General features: G+C 46.5%; 2 protein-coding genes across 4 annotated transcripts in view; both read left to right on the top strand.

The window, feature by feature from the left end:
* Positions 1–16,328, top strand: part of LOC129716207 (N(4)-(beta-N-acetylglucosaminyl)-L-asparaginase-like) — a 30,558-nt gene extending 14,230 nt beyond the window's left edge. The window contains 4 exon segments of the mRNA XM_055666077.1: positions 3,660–3,735; positions 6,667–6,774; positions 7,512–7,645; positions 15,910–16,328. Coding sequence (XP_055522052.1) covers positions 3,660–3,735; positions 6,667–6,774; positions 7,512–7,645; positions 15,910–16,004 — 413 coding nt within the window. The 3' untranslated portion in view covers positions 16,005–16,328.
* Positions 16,329–20,002: 3,674 nt separating this feature from the next.
* LOC129716206 (N(4)-(beta-N-acetylglucosaminyl)-L-asparaginase-like) overlaps positions 20,003–26,838 on the top strand; it is a 28,694-nt gene continuing 21,858 nt past the window's right edge. Inside the window, exons 1-3 of one of the 3 annotated variants that reach the window (XM_055666076.1) lie at positions 20,003–20,245; positions 22,706–22,859; positions 25,144–25,256. In XM_055666076.1, the coding sequence (XP_055522051.1) occupies positions 20,095–20,245; positions 22,706–22,859; positions 25,144–25,256 (418 nt within the window). In that variant the 5' untranslated portion in view covers positions 20,003–20,094. The remainder of the gene's footprint in view (positions 20,246–22,705; positions 22,860–25,143; positions 25,257–26,838) is intronic. The other 2 variants (XM_055666074.1, XM_055666075.1) reach the window with 2 other exon arrangements.

Genomic DNA, 26,838 nt, shown 5'->3' on the forward strand with positions numbered 1-26,838 from the left:
TGAACGGACAAAATTGGGAGGAGTGATTACCGTTGCAACGATAACAACTGGCTGAACTTGGCTCCCCACAACACTTTGTTTTTGGTTTAGCACCTCTTGGTTTGGCCTTTGGCACTGCCTTGTGACTGTAAACGCCCACTGCAGTTTGTGGTGGGCGAAACTCGCAAGCATTCTTTGATGCCATCTCCATTGTGGTAGCAATCTTGCATGCTTTCTCAAATGTGAGATCTGGAGTGTTCATGAGTTTGGACTGAATTTGTTCATCCACTGGACCACAAACAAATCTGTTGCATAATGCTCGTCCAAGAAAGGTTCCAAAGTTACAGTGTAAAGTTAAGTTTTTGAAGGCAACAATGTACTCATCGATTGTCTTATTCTGCTTCTGGTTTCTAGTGCTGAATTTAGAGCTTTCTGCAATTTCCAGAGGCTTTGGGTTGAAATGCTCCTCCAACTTCTTCATAATGTCATTAAATGACATTCTTTTGCCTTTATGGGCGCAAGGAGATTCACGAGTGTGCCGTACATTTCAGGACCGATCTCCGTGAGCAGAATCGCTTTCATGCGTTCGCAAACGGCCTTATTTGTTTCAGTCACTATCTCTCCTTCACCACTAATCTCCATTATGTTGTTAGCCGTGAAAAACATGTTTGCTCACTCCATATAGGAGCTGAACGGCTCTCTACTCTTGTCAAAAGTGCTAAGGTTTCCGATGTAGTCCGTGGACGCTGTTCTCTTTGTTTATTTTTTAAAGACCATTCAAAAACCCCGAATTCCTGTCTGTTCTGGTGTAACAATTCATCTAAAACTTAGCTGTACAAACGCTATTCAGCTTGAGGAATTCGACAAAAATAACCTCAGTCTAAAATGTTATACAATCCCAAGGACGACATCTTGCCACGTAGACACAACATTGAGTTTACCTGACAAACTCTTGCTGATTTGTACAGATGCTGTTTTAACTACAGTCCTCTGCATAGAAGGATCGGGAGCTCCAGGTCCCTGGTGGGAGTGCTTTTCGGAGCTCCCGCAACGGCAACTTCTCCCGCTGGTATCGCGGGATTTAAAGGACTAGGAGCGGGGCCTAACATCGTCCGGCGCGGCTTAAACGGCTGTTGAACTTACCATCGTACGCCGGGGGCTTTAACATCGCGAGCCCCAGTCGCCTCGACGCTGCAGTTGGACTGCTGGACCGCGGGAGAAGAACAAAGGGACGAGATAAGACTTTGCCTTCAATCACAGTGAGGAGGTGTTGGAGATCCACTGTGATGGATGTTTATGTAAACTGTGTTAAGTGTGTGTCTTGGGTTTTTTTGTAATGTAAGACTATAGAAAATGCAATTTTGTTCAAACCAAGCTGTTTGAATGACAATAAAAGGCATTCTGTTCTATTCTATTAGCATTTACATGAATACATTACAATTTCCAATTGCATTGCAGTTTCAAACAGGGCAGGCAAATAGCTCATTGCATTTTCATTTCACTTCCATTGCCATTGCAGTTTCAAGCACAGGGCAGACCAAGCCAAACAGCTGATTGTATTTTCATTTAATTGCCATTGAACTTTCAAGCACAGGGCAGGCTCAAGCCGAATAGCTGATTGCATTTCACTTCATTTCCATTGGCATTGCAGTTTCAAGCACAGGGCAGGCCCAAGCCAAACAGCTGATTGCATTTTCACTTAATTTCCATTCCCATTGCACTTTCAAGCACAGGGCAGGCTCAAGCCAACAGCTCATTGTATTTTCACTACATTTCCATTGCCATTGCAATTTCAAGCACAAGGCAGGCCGCATAACTAATTTCATATTCATTAAGGGCTAACAAATAATTTATTCAAGTACATTGCATACACAGTGTTCTGTAGATTCCCAGCTCAGACAGTTGTGACCTCTCCTTCGCCATCTTGCAGACTGAGCCACGCCCACACTTCTGGGTTTTAATGTCCTCCCTCCCACCGGAAGGGGTGTGGCTTTCATGTCGGTGACTGACAGGAGAGAGAATCTCAAGATTTTTTAAACGCTAACAAGTCTTTTATTTTTCATCGATGGGAAAACTCCTCAAGGCTTGCGCAGCGGAGGGGGACTCTGAGTACGATGGCCAAAAAATCACAGCCATATATGGTAGCGTTTTTTCTAAAATCAAAGCACAGCGCAAACAGGAAGTGGTCAAGATGAGACTTTTAATTATATAGATTGTCTTTCCGCTGACCAGTTAGCACGCAACAAAAGCTTTTTACTGTTCCTCAGTACACGTGACATTAAATTGAACTGAAACTGAGATAAACTGAAATAATGCTAGAGGGCACAGTTTAAAGGTGACAGGAGAGAGATTTAAGAGGGACCCCAGGGGCAACATTTTAATTCAGAGGGCAATAGGCTGTATAGGGAGAAACTTCAGATATTAGTTCAGGGGTCTCACAGTCTCCTGACAAACATCTCAAACCTTTTCTCCAGAGATGCTGCCCGACCCGCTGATTTACTGCAGCTTTTCGTGTCTGAAATAAGCTGCCAGAGGAAGCGATAGCAGCAGGTTCAATTATGACTTTTAGAAGACATTTGGACAGATATATTGATAGGAAGAGTTATGGAGGACATGTGCCAAATGCACGGACATGGGACTAGTTCAGTTCCGTTTAATTTATTGTCACGTGTCCCGAGGTACAGTGAAAAGCTTTTGTTGAGTGCTAACCAGCCAGCGGAAAGACAATACATGATTACAATCGTGCCGTTCACAGTGTATAGATACATGATTCACACAGAGTTGTGAGTCTGTGGAATTCTCTGCCTCAGAGGGCGATGGAGGCCGGTTCTCTGGATACTTTCAAGAGAGAGCTAGATGGGGCTCTTAAAGATAGCAGAGTCAGGGGATATTGGGAGAAGGCAGGGCCTGATTGGGGATGATCAGCCATGATCACATTGAATTGCTGGCTCGAATGGCCTACTCCTGCACCTATAGTCTATTGTCTAATTCTGCTCCTATCATTCATGAATTGAATGGCGATGCTGGCTCGAATGGCCTACTCCTGCACCTATTGACTATTATCTATAAGGGAATGTCGACTTGTGCAAGGTAAAGCCAGTAAAGTCCGATGAAAGGTAGTCCAAGGGTCCCCGCTGAGCTAAAGTGTAGTAGAGAGTTATGCATGTGGTGAGATTGTAATATGTGATTGTAGATCTGCTTCTGTGGCTGGCGCACAAATAGTCGCCTGGGTTGGGTGCCATCTGGGGACACATTATGCCAACTAACTAAAAGAAAGGTAGACAAAAATGCTGGAGAAACTCAGCGGGCGAGGCAGCATCTGTGGAGCGAAGGAATAGGCGATGTTTCGGGTCGAGACCCTTCCTCAGACCCTTCTTCAGTGAAGAAGGGTCGAGACCCGAAACGTCACCTATTCCTTCGCTCCATAGATGCTGCCTCGCCCGCGGAGTTTCTCCAGCATTTTTGTCTACCTTCGATTTTTCCAGCATCTGCAGATCCTTCTTAAACATGCCATCTAACTAGCTCAGTTTGCCAACTTGGTTGACATTGGCAAGGTGGGCTGGAGGAGCTGTTTCTGTGCTGCAGCTCCATGACTCTATATCGCTGTGTTTTGTACATATTGAGAAGCGCTAGCCCAGCATCTCTTGTATAATTTAATATATTTTCTGATTTTGAATCAGGTTTAATTGCAATTGATAAGTTTGGGAATATCGCAGCAGGAACATCGACCAATGGGCAGATCCATAAAATCCATGGGTATGTATGATCTCCGTGGATTGTCACCTTGTTGTGGTGGAGAAGCTTGTGTGGTCCTGAGATCCTGAGAGCGATGCCGTCTGGAGCGATGCTGCTGGTAGGGCCACCCATGGCGGTAAGGTCGAGGGGGAGGTGTCTGACAAAGAGAAATCCAACCAAGACCTCAACGGTGGAACAGGCGGAGGACGATGGCTGACCTTAGTGGAGCGTCACAACGGCTGGGAAGGCGGATGAAGGCTGCAGCAGAAAAGGGTCTCTGGTCGTCTTGGACTCCACGCCACTGGATCCTGACCCAGATCTGTCAAGGACCGTGGGGTGGCTGTCTGTGCACCAGTCTCCCCACGTTAAACAAAGTCACGCACAGGCATCCTCCATATAGGGAATAGCACCCTGGAGACACCCATGGTCAGCCACGACCGAAGGGGGCCTAAGAAAGAGTGTGATCTAAAGCTTCATAAAACTGTTTATCTGTGTGTCTACATGTTCATCTGCCTCTGTCTCTTTCAGTCTTTTCACTACCTCTCCTTACTTCACCCCTGTTCCTCTCCATAACATAAGGATTTACAGGGCGGCGCAGTGGCGCACTGGTAGAGCTGCTGCCTCGCAGTGCCAGAGACCCGGGTTCAATCCTGACTCCGGATGCTACCTGTGTGGAGTTTGTACATTCTCTCTGTGACTGCGTGGGTTTCCTCCAGGTGCTCCAGTTTTCTCCCACATCCCAAAGACGTTCACCTTATCACATCAACATTAGGAGACGTGCGGGTTTGTGGGTTAATCTGCCCGCTATAAATTGACCCTGGTGTGCAGGGAGTGGATGAGAAAGTGGGATGACATAGAACTAGTGTGAATGGGTGATCGATGGTCGGTGCGGACTTGGTGGACCGATGGGTCTGTTTCCACGTTGTATCTCTGAACTCAACTAAACTAAACGAGAATTTAACATTTGAGCTAAGATGATCTGGTTACTCCCAGTATTGACGATAAAGTTAACCTCAAGCATTATTTGTGATTGACTGCTATTGTAGCAACATGCTGAATATCAGAGAGATGGAGACACACAGACACACACACACACAGACGCGCGCACGCGTGCACACACAGAGAGACAAGCGCACACACGCGCACACACACACATACGCGCTGAGATGCTGGAATCTTGAGCAAAACACAAAGTGCTGGAGGAACTCAGTGGGTCAGGCAGCATCTGTGGAGGGAATGGACAGGCAACATTTCAGTTGGAGACCCTTCTTCAGGCTGTTAAATAGCACGCTTTATATGATGAGAGTAAAATGACTTGCAAGTTTACATTTAGTTTAGAGAAGCAGCATTGAAACAGGCTATTGGGCCCACTGAGTCCATGCTGACTATTGATCGCTCATTCATAGTAGTTCTATGTTATCTCACTTTCTTATTCGCTCCCTATGGGCAATTCACAGAGGCCAACTAACCTTCAAACCCGCACACCTTTGGGATATGGGAAGAAACCGGAGCGGGACGGTGGCGCAGTGGTAGAGATGCTGCCTCACAGCGCCAGGGACCCGGGTTCGATCCTGACTACGGGTGCTGTCTGTACGCAGATGGTATCGTCTCCCCGTGACCAGCGTGGGTTTTCTCCGAGATCATCGGTTTTCGGTTTCCTCCCACACCAAATACGTAAAGATGCTCTCTGGATGCTTTCTAGAGAGAGCTAGACAGAGCTTTTAAAGATAGCGAAGTCAAGGGATATGGGGAGAAGGCAGGAACGGGGTACTGATTGTGGATGATCAGCCATGATCACAGTAAATGGCGGTGCTGGCTTGAAGGGCTGAATGGTCTACTCCTGCACCTATTGTCTATTGGTTTATAGGTTAATTGGCTTGGTATAATTGTAAATTGTCCCTCATGTGTGTAGGATGGTGTAAATGTGCGGGGATCGTTGGTCAAAGCTGACTCAGTGGGCCGAAGGGCCTGTTTCCGCGTTGTAACTCTAACTTAAACTGTACTAACTTAACTCTAACTTAAACACCTGGAGGAAACTCACGCAGTCACAGGCAGGCTCCACACAGACAGCACCTGAGGTTTGGATCCAATCTGTGTCTCTGGCGCTGTGAGGCATCAGCTCTACCAGCTGCACCACTATGCCGTCCTACATTACCATACTTATGTAACACACTTGCTTCCATGAATAGCCACAGGCTTAATACCACTGCTTAGTAGAAAATTGGCGTTAAATTGGTGAGACAAATGTATTATGGAATGAAAGTCATCAGATCAATTTACTCTCTGCAATACCACCCAGACAGCAGAGGTGAAAATTACTGCCAAGTTGTAAATCATACGCTGTTTAACATTCTGTGCTATAAGGTTATGGCTATTAATGCCAACCAATGCTTTTAAATGTGTCGGAGAGTGAACGAAATGATACTAAAATCCTAAAATTAGCCTGAAAATTACAAATTGCTCACTGTGCGACTATCAAACCTTCTGCAATAATCGCTCCTATTGGAATTAAAACTCTGTACATCGACAGCCAAGCTGGTTGAATCCCCACGTTGCCTTCACTGGTTATGGAACAGCATGGTGGAGCAGCGGTAGAGTTGCTGCCTCACAGCGCTAGAGGCCCGGGATCCATCCTGACTACAGGGTGCTGGTCTGTACAGAGTTTGTACCATCTCACAATTTACATTTTTACCAAGCCAATTAATCTCCAAACCTGTACGTCTTTGTAGTGTGGGAGGAAACCGGAGTGCCTGGACAGCACCCGTAGTGAGGATGGAACAGGGTCTCTGGCGCTGTGAGGCAGCAACTCTACCGCTGCGCCACCGTGCCGCCCAACGGTGTTCTATGTTCTTAATCCCTATTTACTATTTGGCATGTTTCTGGTAATGACCATCATAGGTGATGCCGTGGGCAGTGATGGGTGTGTGATATGTGGGTGTGTCTGTTTTACAGCCGTGTAGGGGATTCCCCGATCGTTGGAGCGGGTGCCTATGCCGACAGCACAGCTGGAGCAGCAGCTGCGACCGGGAATGGAGACATCATGATGCGATTCCTCCCAAGGTACGGGAACTCCCACCACATTCAGCCTGAAACTGGCCCACTGAGTCGGCGATGACCATCAATAAGCCAATGTACTGGCCGATTCACCTCAACCCCAATGTGGACATTCCACTCTGGAACTGCTCTATCCCAAAGAATGGTAGACACAAAATGCTGGAGTAACTCAGCGGGACAGGCAGCATCTCTGGAGAGTAGGAATGGGTGACCTTTTGGGTCAAGACCCTTCTTCAGAAACCCTGAAATTAAAAAAATCAGGTCTTTCTTACACATTATCCCAAAGAATCTTCTCCAATAATTCCCCTACCATTGACGTGAGGCTCACCGGCCTATAATTCTCTGCATTCTCTCCACATCCCGGTTTAAACAAACTAACCTGATATCAGTCTGAAGAAGGGTTTCGGCCCGAAACGTTGCCTATTTCCTTTGCACCATAGATGCTGCTGCACCCGCTGAGTTTCTCCAGCACTTTTGTCTAACCTGATCTAATCTGACTTTTCACTGAATGCTGCCTATAGTGGTGAGTGGTCCTAGGGTTTTTCTTTTTCAGATTTCCAGCATCTGCAGTTTTTTTTAATGTTCATTTTCTTATAATTTAAATTGGTTCAGATTTATCAATGTGTATAGTCATACAGATAAATGCTGAGTAGTTTGCAGAAAGTTTATTTTCTAGCCTTGGTAAAGTGCACATGCAGTACATTTACAATGTGGGTATTCATCTGTTTTGTTTGCCAACCCAGCTACCAGGCAGTGGAATACATGAGAATGGGAATTGATCCAATCACCGCCTGCCAGAAAGTTATTAGAAGAATCCAAAAGTACCATCCAAACCTTTTTGGTGCCGTCATCTGTGCCAACAAGACTGGGAGTTACGGTAAGTCTTGGGATAAATCTCATCTTGTCAGGGGTTACGGGAAGAAGGCAGGAGAATAGGGTTGAGAGGGAAGGATAGAACAGCCATGATTGAATGGCGTAGTAGAGTTGATGTCCCGAATTCTGTCTTTCTAACTTATGAACATCCTCAGAGAAAAAATTCAAAGACTAAAGGGAAATAAAACAAGATTGCCGAAATCTTTTGTAAGAGAGGGGCATAATTGGGCCAAATGCCAGCAGGTGGGACTAGTGTAGATGCGACATGTTGGTAGGCATGGATGAGATGGGCTGAAGGGCCTCTTTCCGTGCTGTATGTCTCTAAATCATTCTATGCAAAATAGTTGGCCACAAACAAATAATTTAGATCGGAGCAGGAGACACAAGAAACTGCAAACGCCGGGATCTTGTAGAATAGTGCTAAAGTACGGGGTGACTGCTGGTCATCGCGGACATGGTGGACGGAAGGAACTGTTGCCACAGAGAAATTGTATCTCTAAAATCATAGCGAGTGTGATATCAAGATCAGGTTGGATACAAACCTGTCTAGCCAAATGCATATAAATCATATCCCTCAGAATCCACTCCAGTAATTTGCCTCCCACAGATATTAAACTAAAAGTTTCCAGGTGTTTCCTTGAAGTTCTCCCTTAAAAAGAGACATACGAATTATAACCAATAGGTGCAGGAGTGGGCCATTCGAATTAGCCACCCTCCAGTCTACCGGCACCTCACCCATATATATTCCATTCAAGATTATTTGCAAATCAAATTAATGAAGTCTTCTCGATGTGACCCTGGCATAGAATAGAAATGTAGAACCAGTTAATGTGGTGAACTATCCTTCCCATTGTTCTGCTTCCCACCAGTTAATGTGGAGAAGTATGGAGAATATTAGGATAGGAATGAATGAGAACTCTCGCTCCAGTTGGAAACAAATATTAACTGGGAAGAAAAGAAAGATGTTTCACAGAGTGCTGGAGTAACTCAGCGGGTCAGGCAGCATCTGTGGAGAACATGGATAGGTGACGTTTCACAGAGTGCTGGAGTAACTCAGTGGGTCAGGCAGCATCTGTGGAGAACATGGATAGGTGACGTTTCAGAGTGCTGGAGTAACTCAGCGGGTCAGGCAGCATCTGTGGAGAACATGGATAGGTGACGTTTCAGAGTGCTGGAGTAACTCAGCGGGCTGGGCAGCATCTTTGGAGGACATGGATAGCGATGTTTCGGGTCAGACTGACCCGCTGAGTTACTCCAGAAAAACATTTGTGTAATACTTTTCCAGTGTTTTTGCCTCTAAACTTGATTCTAATAGTGGAAACAGTGTATACTAATTCACTACCTGCTGTTAGAAATTGCTAAACAAGACGACTCTAAACAACTTGGTATTAATCATATTCATAATTAACGAGGAGTAAAGGTTTCTCGAGCACCTTTACTGACCTTTACACCTGCAGGAGTGCTTCAAAGCAGACAGAGCTTTTGTGAAGCAATAGTCCGCTAAATAACCATATTCTTTGCACGATTACAATTCATCTCTGACTACAAAGCGTTTCAGGACATATTTTGCGGTTGTAAAATGTAATGACAAAACCAGTGTGCTTTGTTTTCCGTTTGTGTTTTGGAGATGATGATTGAAGGCTGACACACACTGTGTACTGCAGCAGTTATGATAAAAGATTATCAGGCTGAATAATTCACGAAGGTGGAAAGAGGGCAGAGGCGAATGATGAGGATGTGGTCAGGAATAAACCATACACAATGAATAGACAATAGGTGCAGGAGTAGGCCATTCGGCCCTTCGAGCCAGCACCGCTGATCATCCACAATCAGTACCCCGTTCCTGCCTTTTCCCCATATCCCCTATGAGCCCTATCTAGCACTCTCCTGAAAGCATCCAGAGAACCCGCCTTCTAAGGCAGGGAATTCCACAGACTCACCACTCTCTGTGTGAAAAAGTGTTTCCTCATCTCCATTCTAAATGGCTTACCCCTTATTCTTAAAATGTGGCTCCTGGTTCTGGACTCCTGCAACATCAGTAATATGTTTCCTGCCTTTAGCCCTTAATAATCTTATATGTTTCAATAAGATATCCTCTCATCCCTCTGAACTCCAGAGTGTACAAGCCCAGCCGCTCCATTCCCACAGCATATGACAGTCCCGCATAGTTGCATGGTCTTGCCGATGTACAGGAGGCCACATCAGCAGCACCGGATGCAGCAGGTGAGGTTAGAGGAGCTGCACGTGAGCCTCTGACTCGCCTGGAAGGAACGCTGGGGTCCCAGGGTGGAGGTGAGGACAAAGGCATTGGGACAGAGATATGGGCCAAATGGTGGCAAATGAGACCAGTCTGAAGAAGGGTCCGATCTTTTATCAACAACATTTAAAAGACATTTGGACAGGTACATGGATAGGAAAGGTTGAGAGGGATACGGGTCAAACACAGGCAGGTGGGGCTTGCCACACCGTGAAGCCTCATCTATCCATGTTCTCCAGAGATGCTGCCTGACCTGTTGAGTTACTCCAGCACTTTGTGTCTTCTCCCAAGACTAGTTTGGTTGGGGCATGTTGGTTGGCATAGACGGGTTGGACTGAAGGGCCTCTTTCCGTGCTGTATGACCCCCTTGATAAAATATGATGAATACAATAGTCATAGAGTGATACAGCATGGAAACAGGCCCTTTGGCCCAACTTGCCCACACCAACCAACATGTCCCGTCTACACTAGTCCCACCTGCCCGCGTTTGGCCCATATCCCTCTAAACCTGTCCTATCCAAATACCTGTCTAAATGTCTCTTATATGTTGTGACAATACCCTGCTTCCTCGGTGGATAGACCCAGTGAGTAGTTGGAAGTATGATTGCTGATTCATTATGTGTACCTCAACCTCCAGAAGACTATAGTATGTCTTCAATAGACCGAGAATGATAGAAACTTAGAAAAATAGGTGCAGGAGTAGGCCATTCGGCCCTTCCAAACAGAAGGTGCCTGAAAAGGACCAGTTAATTCCCACACTTTGCTTCCTGTCTGCCAACCTGTTCTCTATCCATGTCAATACCCTACCCCCGATATCATGTGCTCTAATTTTGCACACTAATCTCTTGTGTGGGACCTTGTCAAAAGCTTTTTGAAAGGCCAGAAATACCACATCCACTGGCTCCCCCTTATCCATTCTACTTGTTACATCCTCGAAAAATTCCAGAAGATTAGTCAAGCATGATTTCCCCTTCATAAATCCATGCTGACTTTGACCGATCCCGTCACTGCTTTCCAAATGATTTGCAGGAATGATTGGGTTAACATATGATGAGCGTTTGACTGCACTCGACCTGTATTCACTGGAATTTAAAAAGATGAAGGGAGACCTCATTGAAACTTACCGAGTAGTGAAAGGCCTGGATAGAGTGAATGTGGAAAGGATGTTTCCATTCGTGGAAGAGTCTAGGACCAGAGGTCATAGCCTCAGAATAAAATGATGTACCTTTAGAAAGATGAGGAGGAATTTACTTAGCCAGTGAATCTGTGGAACTCATTGCCCCACCGAAGGAGTGGAGGCCAAGTCAATGTTTTTTTTTAAGGCGGAGATTGACTGAATCTTGATTAGTACGGTTGTCAGGGGTTATGGGGAGAAGGCAGGAGAATGAGGTTGAGGGAAAGATAGATCAGCCATGATTGAATGGCAGAGCAGACTTGATGGGCCGAATGGCCTAATTCTGCGCCTGAAACCCATGAAAATGAACCACTGGAGACCCACTGTGATTTTTATATTGTACAAGATACATTCACATTGAAACACAATGCACGGGAGGAAAAGCTGCTGGAAAGGAAGCAATGTGAATTTGTAATGGGTGGACTAGATTAGTTTTATTTTGTATTATGGCCCTCCTGCTGGGAATTGGATAGGAAAGTTGGGAATCTGTTAACAACCCCTCACATCTGCTGATTAATGAACTGTGGCACCTCTGTGGGGTAGTGTTTGTAGGATTCATATGCGAAATCAAATATAGTTTGATAGCTCGCTTTCAAGGTGACATTTTGTAATGAAAATAAAGGTTGGGCTGGCTAAGAATCTATTCCTTGGAACGCAGGAGGATAAGGGGGGGAACTTATAGAGGTGTATAAAATCATGAGAGGAATAGATCAGGTAGATGCACAGAGTCTCTTGCCCAGAGTACGGGAATCGAGAACCAGACGACATAGATTTAAGGTGATTTCATAGGGACATGAGCGCCAGAGACCCAGGTTCGATCCTGACTATGGGTACTGTCTGACAGAGTTTGTATGTTCTTCCCGGGACCTGCAAACTCTGGTTTCCTCCCGCACCCCCTCAATAGATAGGGTGGAGAGCAGTGACAGGATCGGTCAAAGTCAGCATGGATTTATGAAGGGGAAATCATGCTTGATTAATCTTCTGTCATTTTTTGAGGATGTAACAAGTAGAATGGATAAAGGAGAGCCAGTGGATGTGGTGTAGCTGGACTTTCAAAAAGCCTTTGACATGGTCCCACACAAGAGATTATTGTGCACAATTAGAGCACGTGGTATTGGGGGTAGGGTATTGACATGGATAGACAACTGGTTAGCAGACAAGAAGTAACAAGTAGGAATTAACGGGTCCTTTTCAGAATGGCAGGCAGTGACTAGTGGGGTGCCGCAATGCTCGGTGCTGGGACTCTAGTTTTCTTATCAAGTCCACACACAAGATTAGAAGTTGTTCTGCCGAAGCTGAACACACTTCTCGGCATCTGCACAGTGGTGTCTGTCTTGTGCTTCTTGTTATTTTTCAATATATATTAACGATTTAGAAGAGGAAATTAAACGATTTAGAAGAGGGAATCTCCAAGTTTGCGGATGACACAAAGCTGGGTGGCAGTGTGAGCTGCAAGGAGGATGCCATGAGGTTGCAGGGTGACTTGGACAGGTTGGGTGAGTGGGCAGACGCATGGCAGATGCAGTCTAATGTGGATAAATGTGAGGTTGTCCACTTTGGTGGCAAGAACAGGAAGGCAGATTATTATCCAGCATATGCAGTTCTTTCTTAAACAGATTAGGAAAAGGGGAGATGCAACAAGACTTGGGTGTGCTTGTACATCAGTCACTGTAAGTAAGCATGCTGGTACAGCAGACAGTGAACAAAGCTAATGGCATGTTGGCCTTCATTGCGAGAGGATTTGAGTAGGAGCAAGGAGGTCCTACTGCAGTTGTACAGGGTCCTGGTGAGACCACACCTGGAGTATTGTGTGCAATTTTGGCCTCCTAATTTGAGGAAGGACATTATTGCTATTGAGGGAGTGCAGCGTAGGTTCACCAGGTCAATTCCTGGGATGGCGGGACTGACATATGATGAAAGAATGGGTCGATGGGCTTGTATTCACTGAGAGGGGATCTTATAGAAACATATAAAATTCTTAAAGGATTGGACAGGCTAAATGCAGGAAAAATGTTCCCGATTTTGGGGGGGGGGGTCCAGAACCAGGGGTCACAGTTTAAGAATAAGGGGTGGGCTATTTAGGACTGAGATGAGGAAAAACTTCACCCAGAGTTACGAATTTGTGGAATTCTCTGCCACAGAAGGCAATGCCGACTAATTCACTGGATGTTTTCAAGAGAGTTAGATTTAGCTCTTAGACCTAAAGGAATCAAGGGATGTGGGGAAAAAGCAGGAACGGGGTATTGATTTTAGATGATCAGCCATGATCATATTGAATGGCGGTGCTGGTTCGAAGGGCCGAATGGCCTACACCTGCACCTATTTTTCCATGTTCTATGAAGGCACATAATATTTTTTCTCAGATTAGGGGAATCAAGGACCATAGATGAGAGGGGAAAGATTTAATTGGAACCTGAGGGATAACTTTTTCAGGTGGGTATATGGAGCGAGCTGGCAGAGGTAGTTGAGGCTGGTATTATATTATTTCAAAGACTTTTGAACAAGTGCGTGGATAGGAAAGGTTGAATGGGATTTGGACACAAAATGCTGGAGTAACTCAGTGGGTCAGGCAATGATCCTGTGGCGAAAAGGAATAGGTGACATTTCAGGTCGAGACCCTCCTTCATGGCCAAACACAGGCAGGTGGGATTAGTATAGATGGGGCATGTTGTTTAGCATGGGCAAGTTGGGCCGAAGGGCCTGTTTGTGCTTGTTTAGAATGGGCCTCTTGGTCAGGTACATGGGGAGGGGAAAGGTTTAGAGGAATGTGGGCCCCACAGGGAAATTATAACTTGGTTTGGGATAAAAACACAGTTGTAGTGCAGATGCAGAAAGGGAAGAGACAAGAAGAACTGGGCAGGTCAGGCAAGGTGGCTATTGTTGAATGGGCTGAAGGCATCAATGTACGTATGGAGAGGCCGATGAGAATACAGGATGGGTCACCAGGCTACATGGTTGAAAGGTCTACTCTTGCTCCTGTTTTTAATGGTTCTATCAAAGTCCACAGAATTGTTTTATGACCACTATAAAACAAGGTCTGAGGTGGCTAGTTTAGATCTTTATCACAACAAGATTTCTTAACGTGGTTGACCCGGGTTGAAAGAAATAAAGGCTTCTCAGTAACATTGGCCAATGATCACCTGGTGTAAACAACAACTGAACTAAGATGAAAGCTAAAAATATATTGTCAAAGCAATTCACCATAAAGCACTCAGTTTAGACACTCAGTGGGTGCCGCAGCATCTATGGAGCGAAGGAAATAGGCAACGTTTCGGGCCGAAACCCTTCTTCAGACTGATGCGGGGGGGGGGGGAAGGAAGAAGAAAGGAAGAGGAGGAGCCAGAGGGCTGAGGGAGAGCTGAGAAGGGGAGGAGACAGTAAGGGCTACCGGAAATTGGAGGTCAATGTTCATGACGCTGGGGTGCAGACTGCCCAAGCAAAATATGAGGTGCTGTTCCTCCAATTTCCAGTGGTGCTCACTCTGGCCATGGAGGAGGCCCAGGACAGAAAGGTCGGATTCGGAATGGGAGGGGGAGTTGAAGTGCTGAACCACCGCGAGATCAGGTTGGTTATTGCGGACTGAGCGGAGGTGTCCTCAGCCTCCTCTTCTCAGCTATTCCTCAGCCCATGGCTCCTCCTCTTCCTTTCTTCTATCTGCCCCCCCCCCCCCACCCCACATCAGTCTGAAGAAGGGTTTTGACCCGAAACGGTGCCTATTTCCTTTGCTCCATAGATGCTGCCGTACCCGTTGAGTTTCTCCAGCATTTTTGTTTACCTTCGATTTTCCAGCATCTGCAGTTCCTTCTTAAACACTCAGTTTAGTTTATTGTCACGTGTACCGAGGTACAGTGAAAAGCTTTTGTTGCGTGCTATCCATGTGCACTTCAGTGGACTGAACCTGGAAGCTTCCTTGATTTTTGTTTTACAGCAGCTGAATTATAACCAGTGCTATTGACCGGGAATAGGTGCAGAAGAGATTCACCAGTATGTTACCTGGGCTTGGGGACTTGAGTTACAGGGAGAGGTTGGATAGGCTTGGGACTTTTTTCTTTGAAGCGGAGGAGGCTGCGGGGTGACCTTATTGTGGTGTACGTGATCATGAGGGGCACGGATAAAGTGGACGCACAGTCTTTTTCTTAAGGTGGAGGATTCTAGAGTTTTCCAGTGAGTGGCACGGTGGTGCAGCGTTAGAGTTGCCGCCTCACAGCACCAGTAACCCAGGTTTGATCCTGAGCACAGGTGCTGCTTGTATGGAGTTTATACATCCTCCCCGTGACCGCTTGGGTTTTTTACGAGATCTTCAGTTTTCTCCCACAGCCAAAGACGTACAGGTTTGTAGGTTAATTGGCTTGGTATAAATGTAAATTGTCCCTCGTGTATGTAGGATAGTGTTACTGTGCAGGAATCGCTGGTCGGCGCGGACTCTGCAACTCTAAAACTACAAAACTAAAACTAAATAGGCTGATTTATGTTTCCCCCTCAACCCCATTTGCCCGCCTTCTCCCCATAACTCTTGACACCCGTACTAATCAAGAATCTGTCAATCTCCACCTTAAAAATACCCAATGACTGCCTCCACAGTCGTACGTGGCTATGAATTCCACAGTCACCACCCTCTGGCTAAAGAAATTTCTCCTCATCTCCTTTCTAAAGGTACATTAGAGGATGTGGCCTCTGGTCCTAGACTGTCCCACTAGTGGAAACATCTTTCTGTTCTATGTTCTGGACACGTCTTTCTCCAGACCATCAGAAACATTGGAGCGGATACTGTTCAAAATACAAAGATACTTGAGCTGTGTTACATTAATCCTGATTTCCTGAACTTCTTGTTCTACAGGTGCTGCTTGTAGCAAATCCCCAGGACTAGATCAGTTTCATTTTATGGTTTACAATCCTGAAAAGGGCTCGGATCAAACTGTGGACTGCATTTAATGAAGATGCAAGGAACTGAAGATGCTGGAATCTTGCCCAAAACACAAAGTGCTGGAGGAACGCAGTGGGTCAGGCAACGTCTGTGGAGGGAATGGACATGCCATGTCGGGTCGGGACCCTTTTTCAGACTGCATTTCAATTGCAAATTATTTTATGATTCAAGTTGTTTGCACTGATTGTAGTTTTACTGTTTCATAATCGTCCTTTGATAAGCTTCCAACAACTTGCTGTGTCAAAGTAATTTTTAAGTAAATGCTGAAGTTTTGTTGCAATCTGCTGAGATGTTGTTATTAAACTGCAGACATGTCTGATTTGCCCATTAAATGAGTAAAGATGAGTGAATGATTTCAAAGATGCATGGGGGTACATATTTGTTTACCATGTGTGAATGTTTACTTGCAAAGCCCCAGGAAAATTATTTTTAAGTAAGTAGACAATTAATTTACAATAAAAAAAATAGCTGCCTCTCAAACCAAATTGTAGATTTTTCTTAAGGGAATCGCGATTCTGAAAACCGTGACCTCCAGGTTCAAGATCAGTTTCTTCCCAGCAACCTTCGTACTCTTGAACACTACAAAACACTAACCTCAGTAACACTAACCTCAGTAACTATGATCTTCTATGGACTGGATCTATGGTGTATAAGGGCTTTGGTTTTGCACTATTATGGTTACCTTGTGCTAATGATTATTGACTATTATTGGTTAGAGTCAATGGAATCATACCGAGCGAAAACATGCCCTTGGGCCTAAATCTATCCATGTGACGAAGATGCCCCATTTCAGCTAGTCCTATTTACTTGTGTTTTGACACATGTCCCTCCAAACCTTTCTTATCCATGTATCTGTCCAAATGTATTTTATAAGCTGTTATAGTACCTGCCTCAACTACCTCCTCTGGCAGCTCATTCCATAGAAAACCAACCACCCTTTGTGTGAAAACATTGCCTCTCGGGTTCCTTTAAAATCTTATGGAAACAAGAAACTGCACATGCTGGTGTACAAAAACTGTCCATATTCTGTCCATATTACTGCCTGACCCACTGAGTTACTGCCTGACCCACTGAGTTACTGCCTGACCCACTGAGTTACTGCCTGACCCACTGAGTTACTGCCTGACCCACTGAGTTACTGCTGACCCACTGAGTTACTGCCTGACCCACTGAGTTACTGCCTGACCCACTGAGTTACTGCTTGACTGACCCACTGAGTTACTGCCTGACCCACTGAGTTACTGCCTGACCCACTGAGTTACTGCCTGACCCACTGAGTTACTGCCTGACCCACTGAGTTACTGCCTGACCCACTGAGTTACTGCCTGACCCACTGAGTTACTGCCTGACCCACTGAGTTACTGCCTGACCCACTGAGTTACTGCCTGACCCACTGAGTTACTGCCTGACCCACTGAGTTACTGCCTGACCCACTGAGTTACTGACCCACTGAGTTACTGCCTGACCCACTGAGTTACTGCCTGACCCACTGAGTTACTGCCTGACCCACTGAGTTACTGCCTGACCCACCGAGTTACTGCCTGACCCACCGAGTTACTGCCCCACCGAGTTACTGCCTGACCCACCGAGTTACTGCCTGACCCACCGAGTTACTGCCTGACCCACCGAGTTACTGCCTGACCCACCGAGTTACTGCCTGACCCACCGAGTTACTGCCTGACCCACCGAGTTACTGCCTGACCCACCGAGTTACTGCCTGACCCACCGAGTTACTGCCTGACCCACTGAGTTACTGCCTGACCCACTGAGTTACTGCCTGACCCACTGAATTGCTCTAGTGCTCTGTGTCTTTTTTCCTGTTAAATCTTTCCCCTCTTAGGGACGGTACGGTGGCGCAGCGGGTAGAGTAGCTGCCGTGTAGCGCCAGTAACCCGGGTTCAATCCTGACTACGGTGCTGATGGTACGGAGTTTGTATGTTCCCCCTTGTGACCGCGCGGGTTTTCTCCTGTTTCCTCCCAAACTCCAAAGACATACAGGTTTGTAGGCTTCAGTAAAGATTGTTAATTGTCCCTCGAGTGTGTAGGATAGTGCTAGTCTACGTATCAGCGCAGACTCAGTGGACTGAAGGGCCTGTTTCGGCACTGTATCTCTAAACTAAACAAAACTCTTACTAAAATCCTATGCCCTCTGATTCTTGATTTCACTTCCCTGGGTAAAAGACTGGGCATTCAAGAGTCTAGTGTTGGTTGCACGACATCAACGCCGTGACCCGTACTGTTGCCACGCATCGGCAACTGGAGTACAAGCGGAGAATGTCAGGTAAGCATTTACTATGGCTGCCAGCACAGCCCGCCCTTCTTCTGTCCCAGCATCCAGACTCCGCACTCTGGTTCCACGCTCGCGGACCCCAGGCCGTCTGTTCCCGCAATCAGGGGGGGGGGGGCACGGAGGGTGGCCGTGACCGGACAGCGCTGACCCCGGGGTGGAGAGTGCGGGCTGTCCCGGGGGATGCGCTCCTTCGGCTGCTTACACCTTGCTCGGGTTCAGAGCAAAGATACTAGAGCATTTGGTTCAGAGCACTCAGTCACCTTCCACAATTATTCACAGCACAAAAATTGATCATTTCGGCGGTTTTTAACAGGTAAGAAAGTACGTGTTCTTACCTGTTAAAAAACGCCGAAATGGTCAATTTTTGTGCTGTTAATAATTATGGAAATCGGGGTAACCGTGAGAGACATTTATCCTACTTCAGGAATCTAAAAGTGAGGAGAAATAATGTTAGAAGCAAGAGCTGAAGGGACAACAACAGCTACAGTGGTTAGCGAACATTGGCCGTGCTGATATCAAGATTGAGAATATTAGGAATTATCGCGTTTGCTCACTGCATTTCATCAAAAAGCATTATTTGTGTTTTTTCTTGATTCCTTTGGTATTTAAAAGTTTCAGAAGTGATAAATCTGGCTATAAAATTTAAAAATCACCCATGGTTCTCAAGTGCATGCAAAAAGAAAACACTTCTGAAGCGAAATTTATAATAAAAAAAATCACAAACCATATGTGGGTTTTGAATTGAATTTTACTCAGATGCAAGCCAAGGAATGGCATAATTGTTAGCGGTTAATTGGACATAATCAACCTCAGCAAATTGACAATATCTTTGAAAGGGAGTGGGTGTTTAAGTTATCAGGACATTTTATTATTTGCCAAAATATACATCTCAATAGCAAAATAGAAACATAGAAAATAGATGCAGGAGGAGACCATTCGGCACTTCGAGCCAACACCGCCATTCATTGTGATCATGGCTGATCGTCCACTATCAATAACCCGTGCCTGCTTCTCCTCATATCCCTTGACTCCACTAGCCCCGAGAGCTCTATCTAACTCTCTCTTAAATCTATCCAGTGATTTGGCCGAAACTGCCCTCTGTGGCAGGGAATTGCATAAATTCACAACTCTCTGGGTGAAAAAGTTTTTTCTCACCTCAGTCTTAAATGACCTCACCTTTAGTCTAAAACTGTAGCCCCTGGTTCTGGACTCGCCCAACATCAGGAACATTTTTCCTGCATCTAGCTTGTCCAGTCCTTTTATAATTTTACCTGTTTCTATAAGAATCCCCTCATCCTTCTAATCTCCAGTGAATACAAGCCTAGTCTTGTCAATCTTTCCTCGTACTGCATAATGATAGAAAACTTTATTTTCCACACACCAGTCTGGAGAACAGATGACCATAACACGCAATCCCCCTATTATCTGAAGAAGGGTTTCGGTCCGAAACGTTGCCTATTTCCTTCGCTCCATAGATGCTGCTGCACCCGCTTAGTTTCTCCAGCATTTTGTGTACAATCCCCCTATTGTCATTGTGAACCCTATCTATCCCGATTATTGTGCATTCATCCATCCGTGTGTTGTTACACTAACGAGCCTGCAAAGGGAAGCAAGTAGGAATGAGTGTTGAGTTGCCGGTGCACATGACAAGTGAACTCTGTGGACTTCCCCAGGGTGGAGATCATTGCAGAGGGCGGGGACGGAACGCGTAGTCTATTGTCTACGGGGCGTTACACGGGGATCGGGTGGTTCCACGAGACTCGGTCTGTCTGTGTGTGTGTGTGTGTTGCTGCCGGACGCTGGCTGCCATGGGGCTGCGGCGTGTTGCAGCGGTGGTGTTGGTTCTGGCCGTGTCGGCTCTGACGCTGGGCGGCTGGTGCGCGTTGGCGGGGCCGCGGGGAGAGCAGCTCCTCCCGCTGGTGTTGTGTACCTGGCAGTACCGGGCGGCTGCCGAGCAAGGTGAGTACAGCGTTCACTCCCAGCACCGCGCATTGCTCTAGCCACCTACTTCTCCCTCTCCCTGCTTGTGGTCGCTGCCCTCCCTCTCCTCTTCTCCCTCCCTGTCCTCACCCTCTTCTCCCTCCCTATCCACGCCCCGTGCCATGCTTGATATTTTAGTCTAGTTCAGAGACACAGCATTGAAACGGGCACTTCGTCCCACCGAGTCCAGAGCTGACCATCGTTCACACTAGTTCTATGTTATCACACCAGGGGCAATTTACAGAGGGCCAATTAAGAGCACCCGGAGAAAACCCACACAATCACAGGGTGAACGTGCAAACTCCACACATTCAGCGCCCAAGGTCAAGATCGAACCCTGGTCTCTGGCGATGTGAGGCAGCAGTTCCACCAGCTCACTCCTTGGTTCTCCTGCCTCTGTACACTGTACGTTCAGAGCGTGAACCGAGCTGACCACTCTGTCCATCTACACCTATCCTATACACTCTGGCAGCTGACGGGGAGGTGTTCAGAAAGGAGCCATCCTGTCCACTTCCACCATACTCAAACCTCCACACCTCTTCTCCCAACAATATCCTTCCATCCGACTTTGCATTTCACTCATCTTCTCTCCTTGTCTGACACCTTTTTGCCTCTTTTTCGTCTCCAGCCTTTGTCACCCATTTGTCATTCACCCCCTCCCATGTATATATCCATTGATCACTTGCCAGAAGTGGACACTAGGAACTGCAGATGCTGGTTCACAACAAAAATGACTAAAGAAGGGTCTCAACCTGAAACGTCACTTATCCATGTCCTCCAGAGATGCTGCATGACCCGCTGGGTTACTCCAGCACTCTGTGAAACGTCACCTATCCATGTCCTCCAGAGATGCTCCACCCGCTGCTGCCAGATGCTGCCTGACCCGCTGAGTTACTCCAGCACTCTGTGAAACGTCACCTATCCATGTCACCTATCCATGTTCTCCAGAGATGCTGCCTGACCCGCTGAATTACTCCAGCACTCTGTGAAACGTCACCTATCCATGTTCTCCACAGATGCTGCCTGATCCGCTGAGTTACTCCAGCACTCTGTGAAACGTCACCTATCCATGTTCTCCACAGATGCTGCCTGACCCACTGAGTTACTCCAGCACAAGGAACTGCAGATGCTGGTCTACTAAAAAAAGATTAAAAAAGTGCTGGAGTAACTCAGTGGACGTGGAGAGGCTGTTTCTACTGGTGGGAGAGTAGGACCAGAGGTCATAGCCTCAGAATTAAAGGACGTACCTTTAGAAAGTAGATGAGGAGGAATTTCTTTAGTCAGGGGGTGGTGAATCTGTGGAATTCATTGCCGCAGAAATCTGTGGAGGCCGTCAATGGATATTTGTAAGGCAGAGATTGACAGATTCTTGATTAGTAAGGGTGTTGGTTTAAGGGGAGGCAGGAGAATGGGGTTTAGAGGGAAAGATAGATCAGCCATGATTCAATGGTGGAATAGACGATGGGCCGAATGGCCTAATTCCGCTCCTGCAACGTATGGACTGTTTTTTTTTTAATAAACCAGCATCTACAGTTACTTGTTTCTCCAAGTCTGTCCAACCTTTCCTTGTAATAAATCCCCTCTACCCCCGTCATTAGAGACCATCAAACTATCTTTCATTGTACCCTTTATGGTTTATCTGTACACTGTGGACAGCTTGATTATAATCATGTATAGTCTTCTCTGGATAGCACACAATTTTTTATTCACTGTACCTCACACAAGTGACGATAATAAACTAATTGTTTTGGGCACTACGTTATAGGATAGATGTTGTCAAGCTGGAACGGGTGCAGAGAAGATTTACAAGGATGTTGCCAGGACTTGAGGTCCTGAGCTATAAGGAGCGGTTGAGCATGCTGGAACTCTTCCTTGGAGCGCAGGAGGATGAGGGGGCATCTTATAGAGGTGTACAAAAACATGAGAGGAATAGATGGGGTAGACGCGCAGTATCTTACCCAGAGTAGGGGAATCGAGCATCAGAGGACATGGGTTTAAGATGAGGGGGGGGGGGGTTGGGAAAGATTGAATGGGAATCTGAGGAATAACATTTTTACACAAAGCATAGTAGGTACATGGAACAAGCTGCCAGAGGGGATAGATGAGGCAGGTATTATTGCAACGATGCATGGATAGGATAGGTTTGGAGGGACATGGGCCAAATGCAGGCAGGTGGGACTAGTGTGGGTGGGAAATGTGGGCAAGTTGGGACGCAGCAATGCTGTATGGCTCTATGACATTATAAAGCCCGCCTTCCTGGTGTAAAGGCTTCTTCTTGCGTTTGAGGCAGCAGAGGTTATGTAATGCCCTCCAGGCGCTGTAGCCAGTTCAACGGGCCCTTGTCGAGGGCTGATGTGTTGTTATAAAGGCTGGTGTTGATGCGATTACTGCCTGTTGGAAGGGGGGGGTGGAAGTAACCTGTCTGTTTGGTGTCTCTAGCCTGGAAGACGGTTAATTCTGATGGGTCGGCACTGGATGCGGTGGAGAACGGGTGCAGTCTGTGTGAGAGGGAACAGTGTCGTGGCACAGTCGGCTTTGGAGGAAGCCCGGATGAGAGTGGGGAGACCACGTTGGATGCCATGATAATGAATGGGTAAAAAGCTTGCATTACTCCTGCGCAGTGTGGGGAGACACATTCACTATCAGAATAATACTTTATTAGCCAAGTATGTTTTGCAACATACGAGGAATTTCATTTGCCATATCAGTCATACAAATAAAAAGCAAAGATACACACAAAATACATTTTAACATAAACATCCACCACAGTGACTCCTCCCCATTCCTCACTGTGATGGAAGGCGAAGAAAGGTTCAATTCCCTTCCCTTCTATGCCCTCCCGTGGTCAAGGGCCTCGAGCCTTCCGTTGACGGGACGATCTTGACTCCTGTAGCCGGCGGCGTTTGGGCCCTTTGCATCGGGGCGATCCAGCTCCTGCATCGGGGGGATGTCAACTCTCCCGCGCCAGCAATCGGATCCCGGGTCAGGGCTGGTCAAGCCTCTGGGTCGTTGGAGCTTCCCGACTCGGCCTCTCCTGAGACTGCGAACTCTTGATGGTAAGTCCCAGGCAAGGGATCAGCTCCGATGTTAAGTCCACATCCAGCAGTGGGGCTCAAGTCAGTCCGAGGAGACACCCACATAAAACAAACCGGAGAACATTTACAGAAACTTTTAACACACACTAAAAATTAAAAAAAGACAAAAAGACAGACAGACTGTTGGTGCAAAGAGCTGGAGAAACTCAGTGGGTCAGGCAGCGTCTGTGGAGAGAATGGAAAGACAACGTACCTCCAGCAAGACTGATCATGTTCTAGCAGCAGAATTAGGCTATTCGGCCCATCAAATCTAATCCGCCATTCAATCATGGCTGATCTATCTCCCTCTCAACCCCATTCTGTCTTTTCCCCATAACTGCTGGCACCCGCACTAATCTAGAATCTGTCAATCTCCGATTGCAGCTTTTGCAGTTCCTTTTGTCTATATTTACTTCAAATGTGTTTTTAGATTCAAAGTCATACAGCAGGGAAACACCCTCACCCCACCTGGGTCAGTACGGTGGTAGAGTTCCTGCCTTACAGGTTCAATAATGACAGGGTGCTGTCTATACAGAATTTCTATTTTCTTCCAGTGACTGAGGGTTTTATCCGGCTGCTCCGGTTTCCTGCCACACTCCACCCCCTCCCCGGGCACTTTCCCTTGCAACCGCAAGAGATGCTACACCTGTCCCTTTACCTCCCCCCTCGACTCCATTCAAGGACCCAAGCAGTCGTTCCAGGTGGGACTGAGGTTCACCTGTATCTCCTCCAACCTCATCTATTGCATCCGCTGCTCTAGATGTCAGCTGATCTACATGGGTGAGACCCTGCGGAGGCTTGGCGAATTTAATTTCGCCGAACATTTCGGTCCGCATTAACCAATCCGACCTCCCGGTGGCTCAGCACTTCAACTCCCCTTCCCATTCCGTATCCTACCTCACTGTCCTGGGTCTCCTCCATGGCCAGAGCGAACAACACTGGAAATTGGAGGAACAGCACCTCATATTCCGCTTGGGGAGTCTGCATCCTGGGGGCATGAACATTGAATTCTCCCTATTTTGTTAGCCCTTGCTGTCTCCTCCCGATCCTATCTCTCCCTCAGGCCTCGGGCTCCTCCTCCTCCTTTTTTGTTTCTTCTCCCCCCCCTCCCATCAGTCCGAAGAAGGGTTTCGGCCCGAAACGTTGCCTATTTCCTTCGCTCCATAGATGCTGCTGCGCCCGCTGAGTTTCTCCAGCATTTTTGTGTACCTTCGATTTTCCAGCATCTGCAGTTCCTTCTTAAACACATTCCAAAGATGTACAGGTTTGTAAGTTAATTGGCCTGGCTAAAACTGTAAATTGTACCTAGTGTGTCGGATAGTTCTGGTGTACAGGATGATCACTGGTCGGCACGGAATCAGTGGGCCGAAGGGCCAGTTTCCGTGCTTTCTCACCAAAGCAAACTCAGAGACAGTTTCTTCCCAGCTGTTATCAGAAAACCATCCTACCACAAGTAGAGAGCAATCGTAAACTTCTATCGACCTCATTGGTGACCCTCGAACTATCTTTGATCAGAATCTTTCAGCTGTATCTTACACTAAATGTTGTTCACTTTATTCCCTTTATCCTGTATCTGTAACTGTGGATTTGTCGATTGTAATCATATATTGTCTTACCACTGACTGGTTAGCACGCGACAAAAGCTTTTCACTGTACCTCGGTACCCGTGACTCAACTCAAACACAAATCCTACACAAACTAACTGATCAAGATCCTGCTGCAATTTTTGACAACCATCTTCGCTATCTACAATAAGACCCATCTTAGTGCCATCTGCAAACTTAATATATGTTGTATCTGCAGTGACACGATGGAGGTTGGGGGAGTCGGGGACCTGCGGAGGATTAAAAGTGCGATCAGTGTGGCTCGAGCGGTAATGGTGCACAGCACTCACACGCTGCTGGTGGGACAGTCAGGTAACTAATCTCAGAGGTTTCTCTTGCCTTTGGCTAAAGTCGGAAATGCATCACTTCTTATCTACTGTAACATTGCTTGAGGGTTTAGTAATTGGAGAGGGCTCGGAGCCCCAGCAGCCTTTCATAGAAACAGAAAATAGGTGCAGGAGTAGGCCAGCAACATCATTCAATATGATCATGGCTGATTATCTAAAATCAGTACCCCATTCCCGCTTGCTCCCCATATGCCTTGATTCCATTAGCTCAAAGAGCTACATCTAACTCTCTCTTGAAAACATCCATTGAATTGGCCTCAACTGCCTTCTGTGGCAGAGAATTCCACAGATTCACAACTCTCTGGTTGAAAAAGTATTTCCTCATCTCTGTCCAAAATGGCCTCCCCCTTATTCTTAAACTGTGACCCCTGGTTCTGGACTCCCCCAACATCAGGATCAAGTTTCTTGCATTTAGCCTGTCCAGTCCTTTAACAATTTTATCTGATTCTATAAAATCCCCTCATCCATCTAAATTCCAGTGAATACAAGCCCAGTCTAACCATTCTTTCATCATATGTCAGTTCTGCCATCCCGGGAATTAACCTGGTGTACCTGCGCTGCACTCCCTCAATTGCAATAATGTCCTTCCTCAAATTAGGAGAACAAAACTGCACACAATAATCCAGGTGTGGTCTCACTGGGCCTTGTACAACTGCAGTAGGACCTCCTTGCTCCTATGCTTAAATCCTCTCGCTATGAAGGCCAACATGCTAATTGCTTTTTACACTGCCTGCTGTACCTGCATGCTTAGTGACTGATGCACAAGGACACCCAAGTCTCATTGCATCTCCCGTTCCTAATCTGACACCATTCAGATAATGTGTAGGAAAGAACTACAGATGCTGGTTTAAAAATGCTGGTCTACCATTCAGATAATAATGTGCCTTCTTGTTCTTGCTACCAAAGAGGATAACTTCACATTTCTCCACATTATACTGAATCTGCCCACTCACCAAACCTATCCAAGTCATCCTGCAGCCTCATAGCATCATCCTCACAGCTCACACTGCCACCCAGGTTTGATTCATTGAAACAATACCTTGGGATCGTCTATCTCATCCTGACAGCAGATGCAGCCTTGATTCTAAAAGCCCCTCCAATGTTGGATCACTTCCCCAACACAACCCAACTTGCCCACATTGACCAAGATGCCCCATCTAAACTAGTCCCATTTGCCCGCGTTTGCCCCATATCCCTCTATACCTTTTCTGTCCATGTATCTGTCCAAATGTCTTTTAAATTGTTTCAGTCAAACAGTTCCTTCGGCCCAACTCCTCCATGTCGATCCAGGAACCCCACCTAAGCTCGGCCCACCTGCCTGCACCTAGCCCATATCTCCCTACACCTTTCCTATCCATTTACATGTCCAAATGTCTTTTAAATGTTCCCATAGTACCTTCCTCAACTACTCCTCTGGCAGCTTGTTCCATAAACCTACCACACTCTGTGAAAACGTTCCCCTCAGGTTCCTAATAAATCTTTTCCCTCTCACCATAAACCTATACACTCTGGTTCTTCATTCCCCTACCATGGGGGTAAAATACTGT

Source organism: Leucoraja erinacea, unplaced genomic scaffold (genome assembly GCF_028641065.1).
Source record: "Leucoraja erinacea ecotype New England unplaced genomic scaffold, Leri_hhj_1 Leri_186S, whole genome shotgun sequence".
Classification (NCBI taxonomy): Eukaryota; Metazoa; Chordata; class Chondrichthyes; order Rajiformes; family Rajidae; genus Leucoraja; species Leucoraja erinaceus.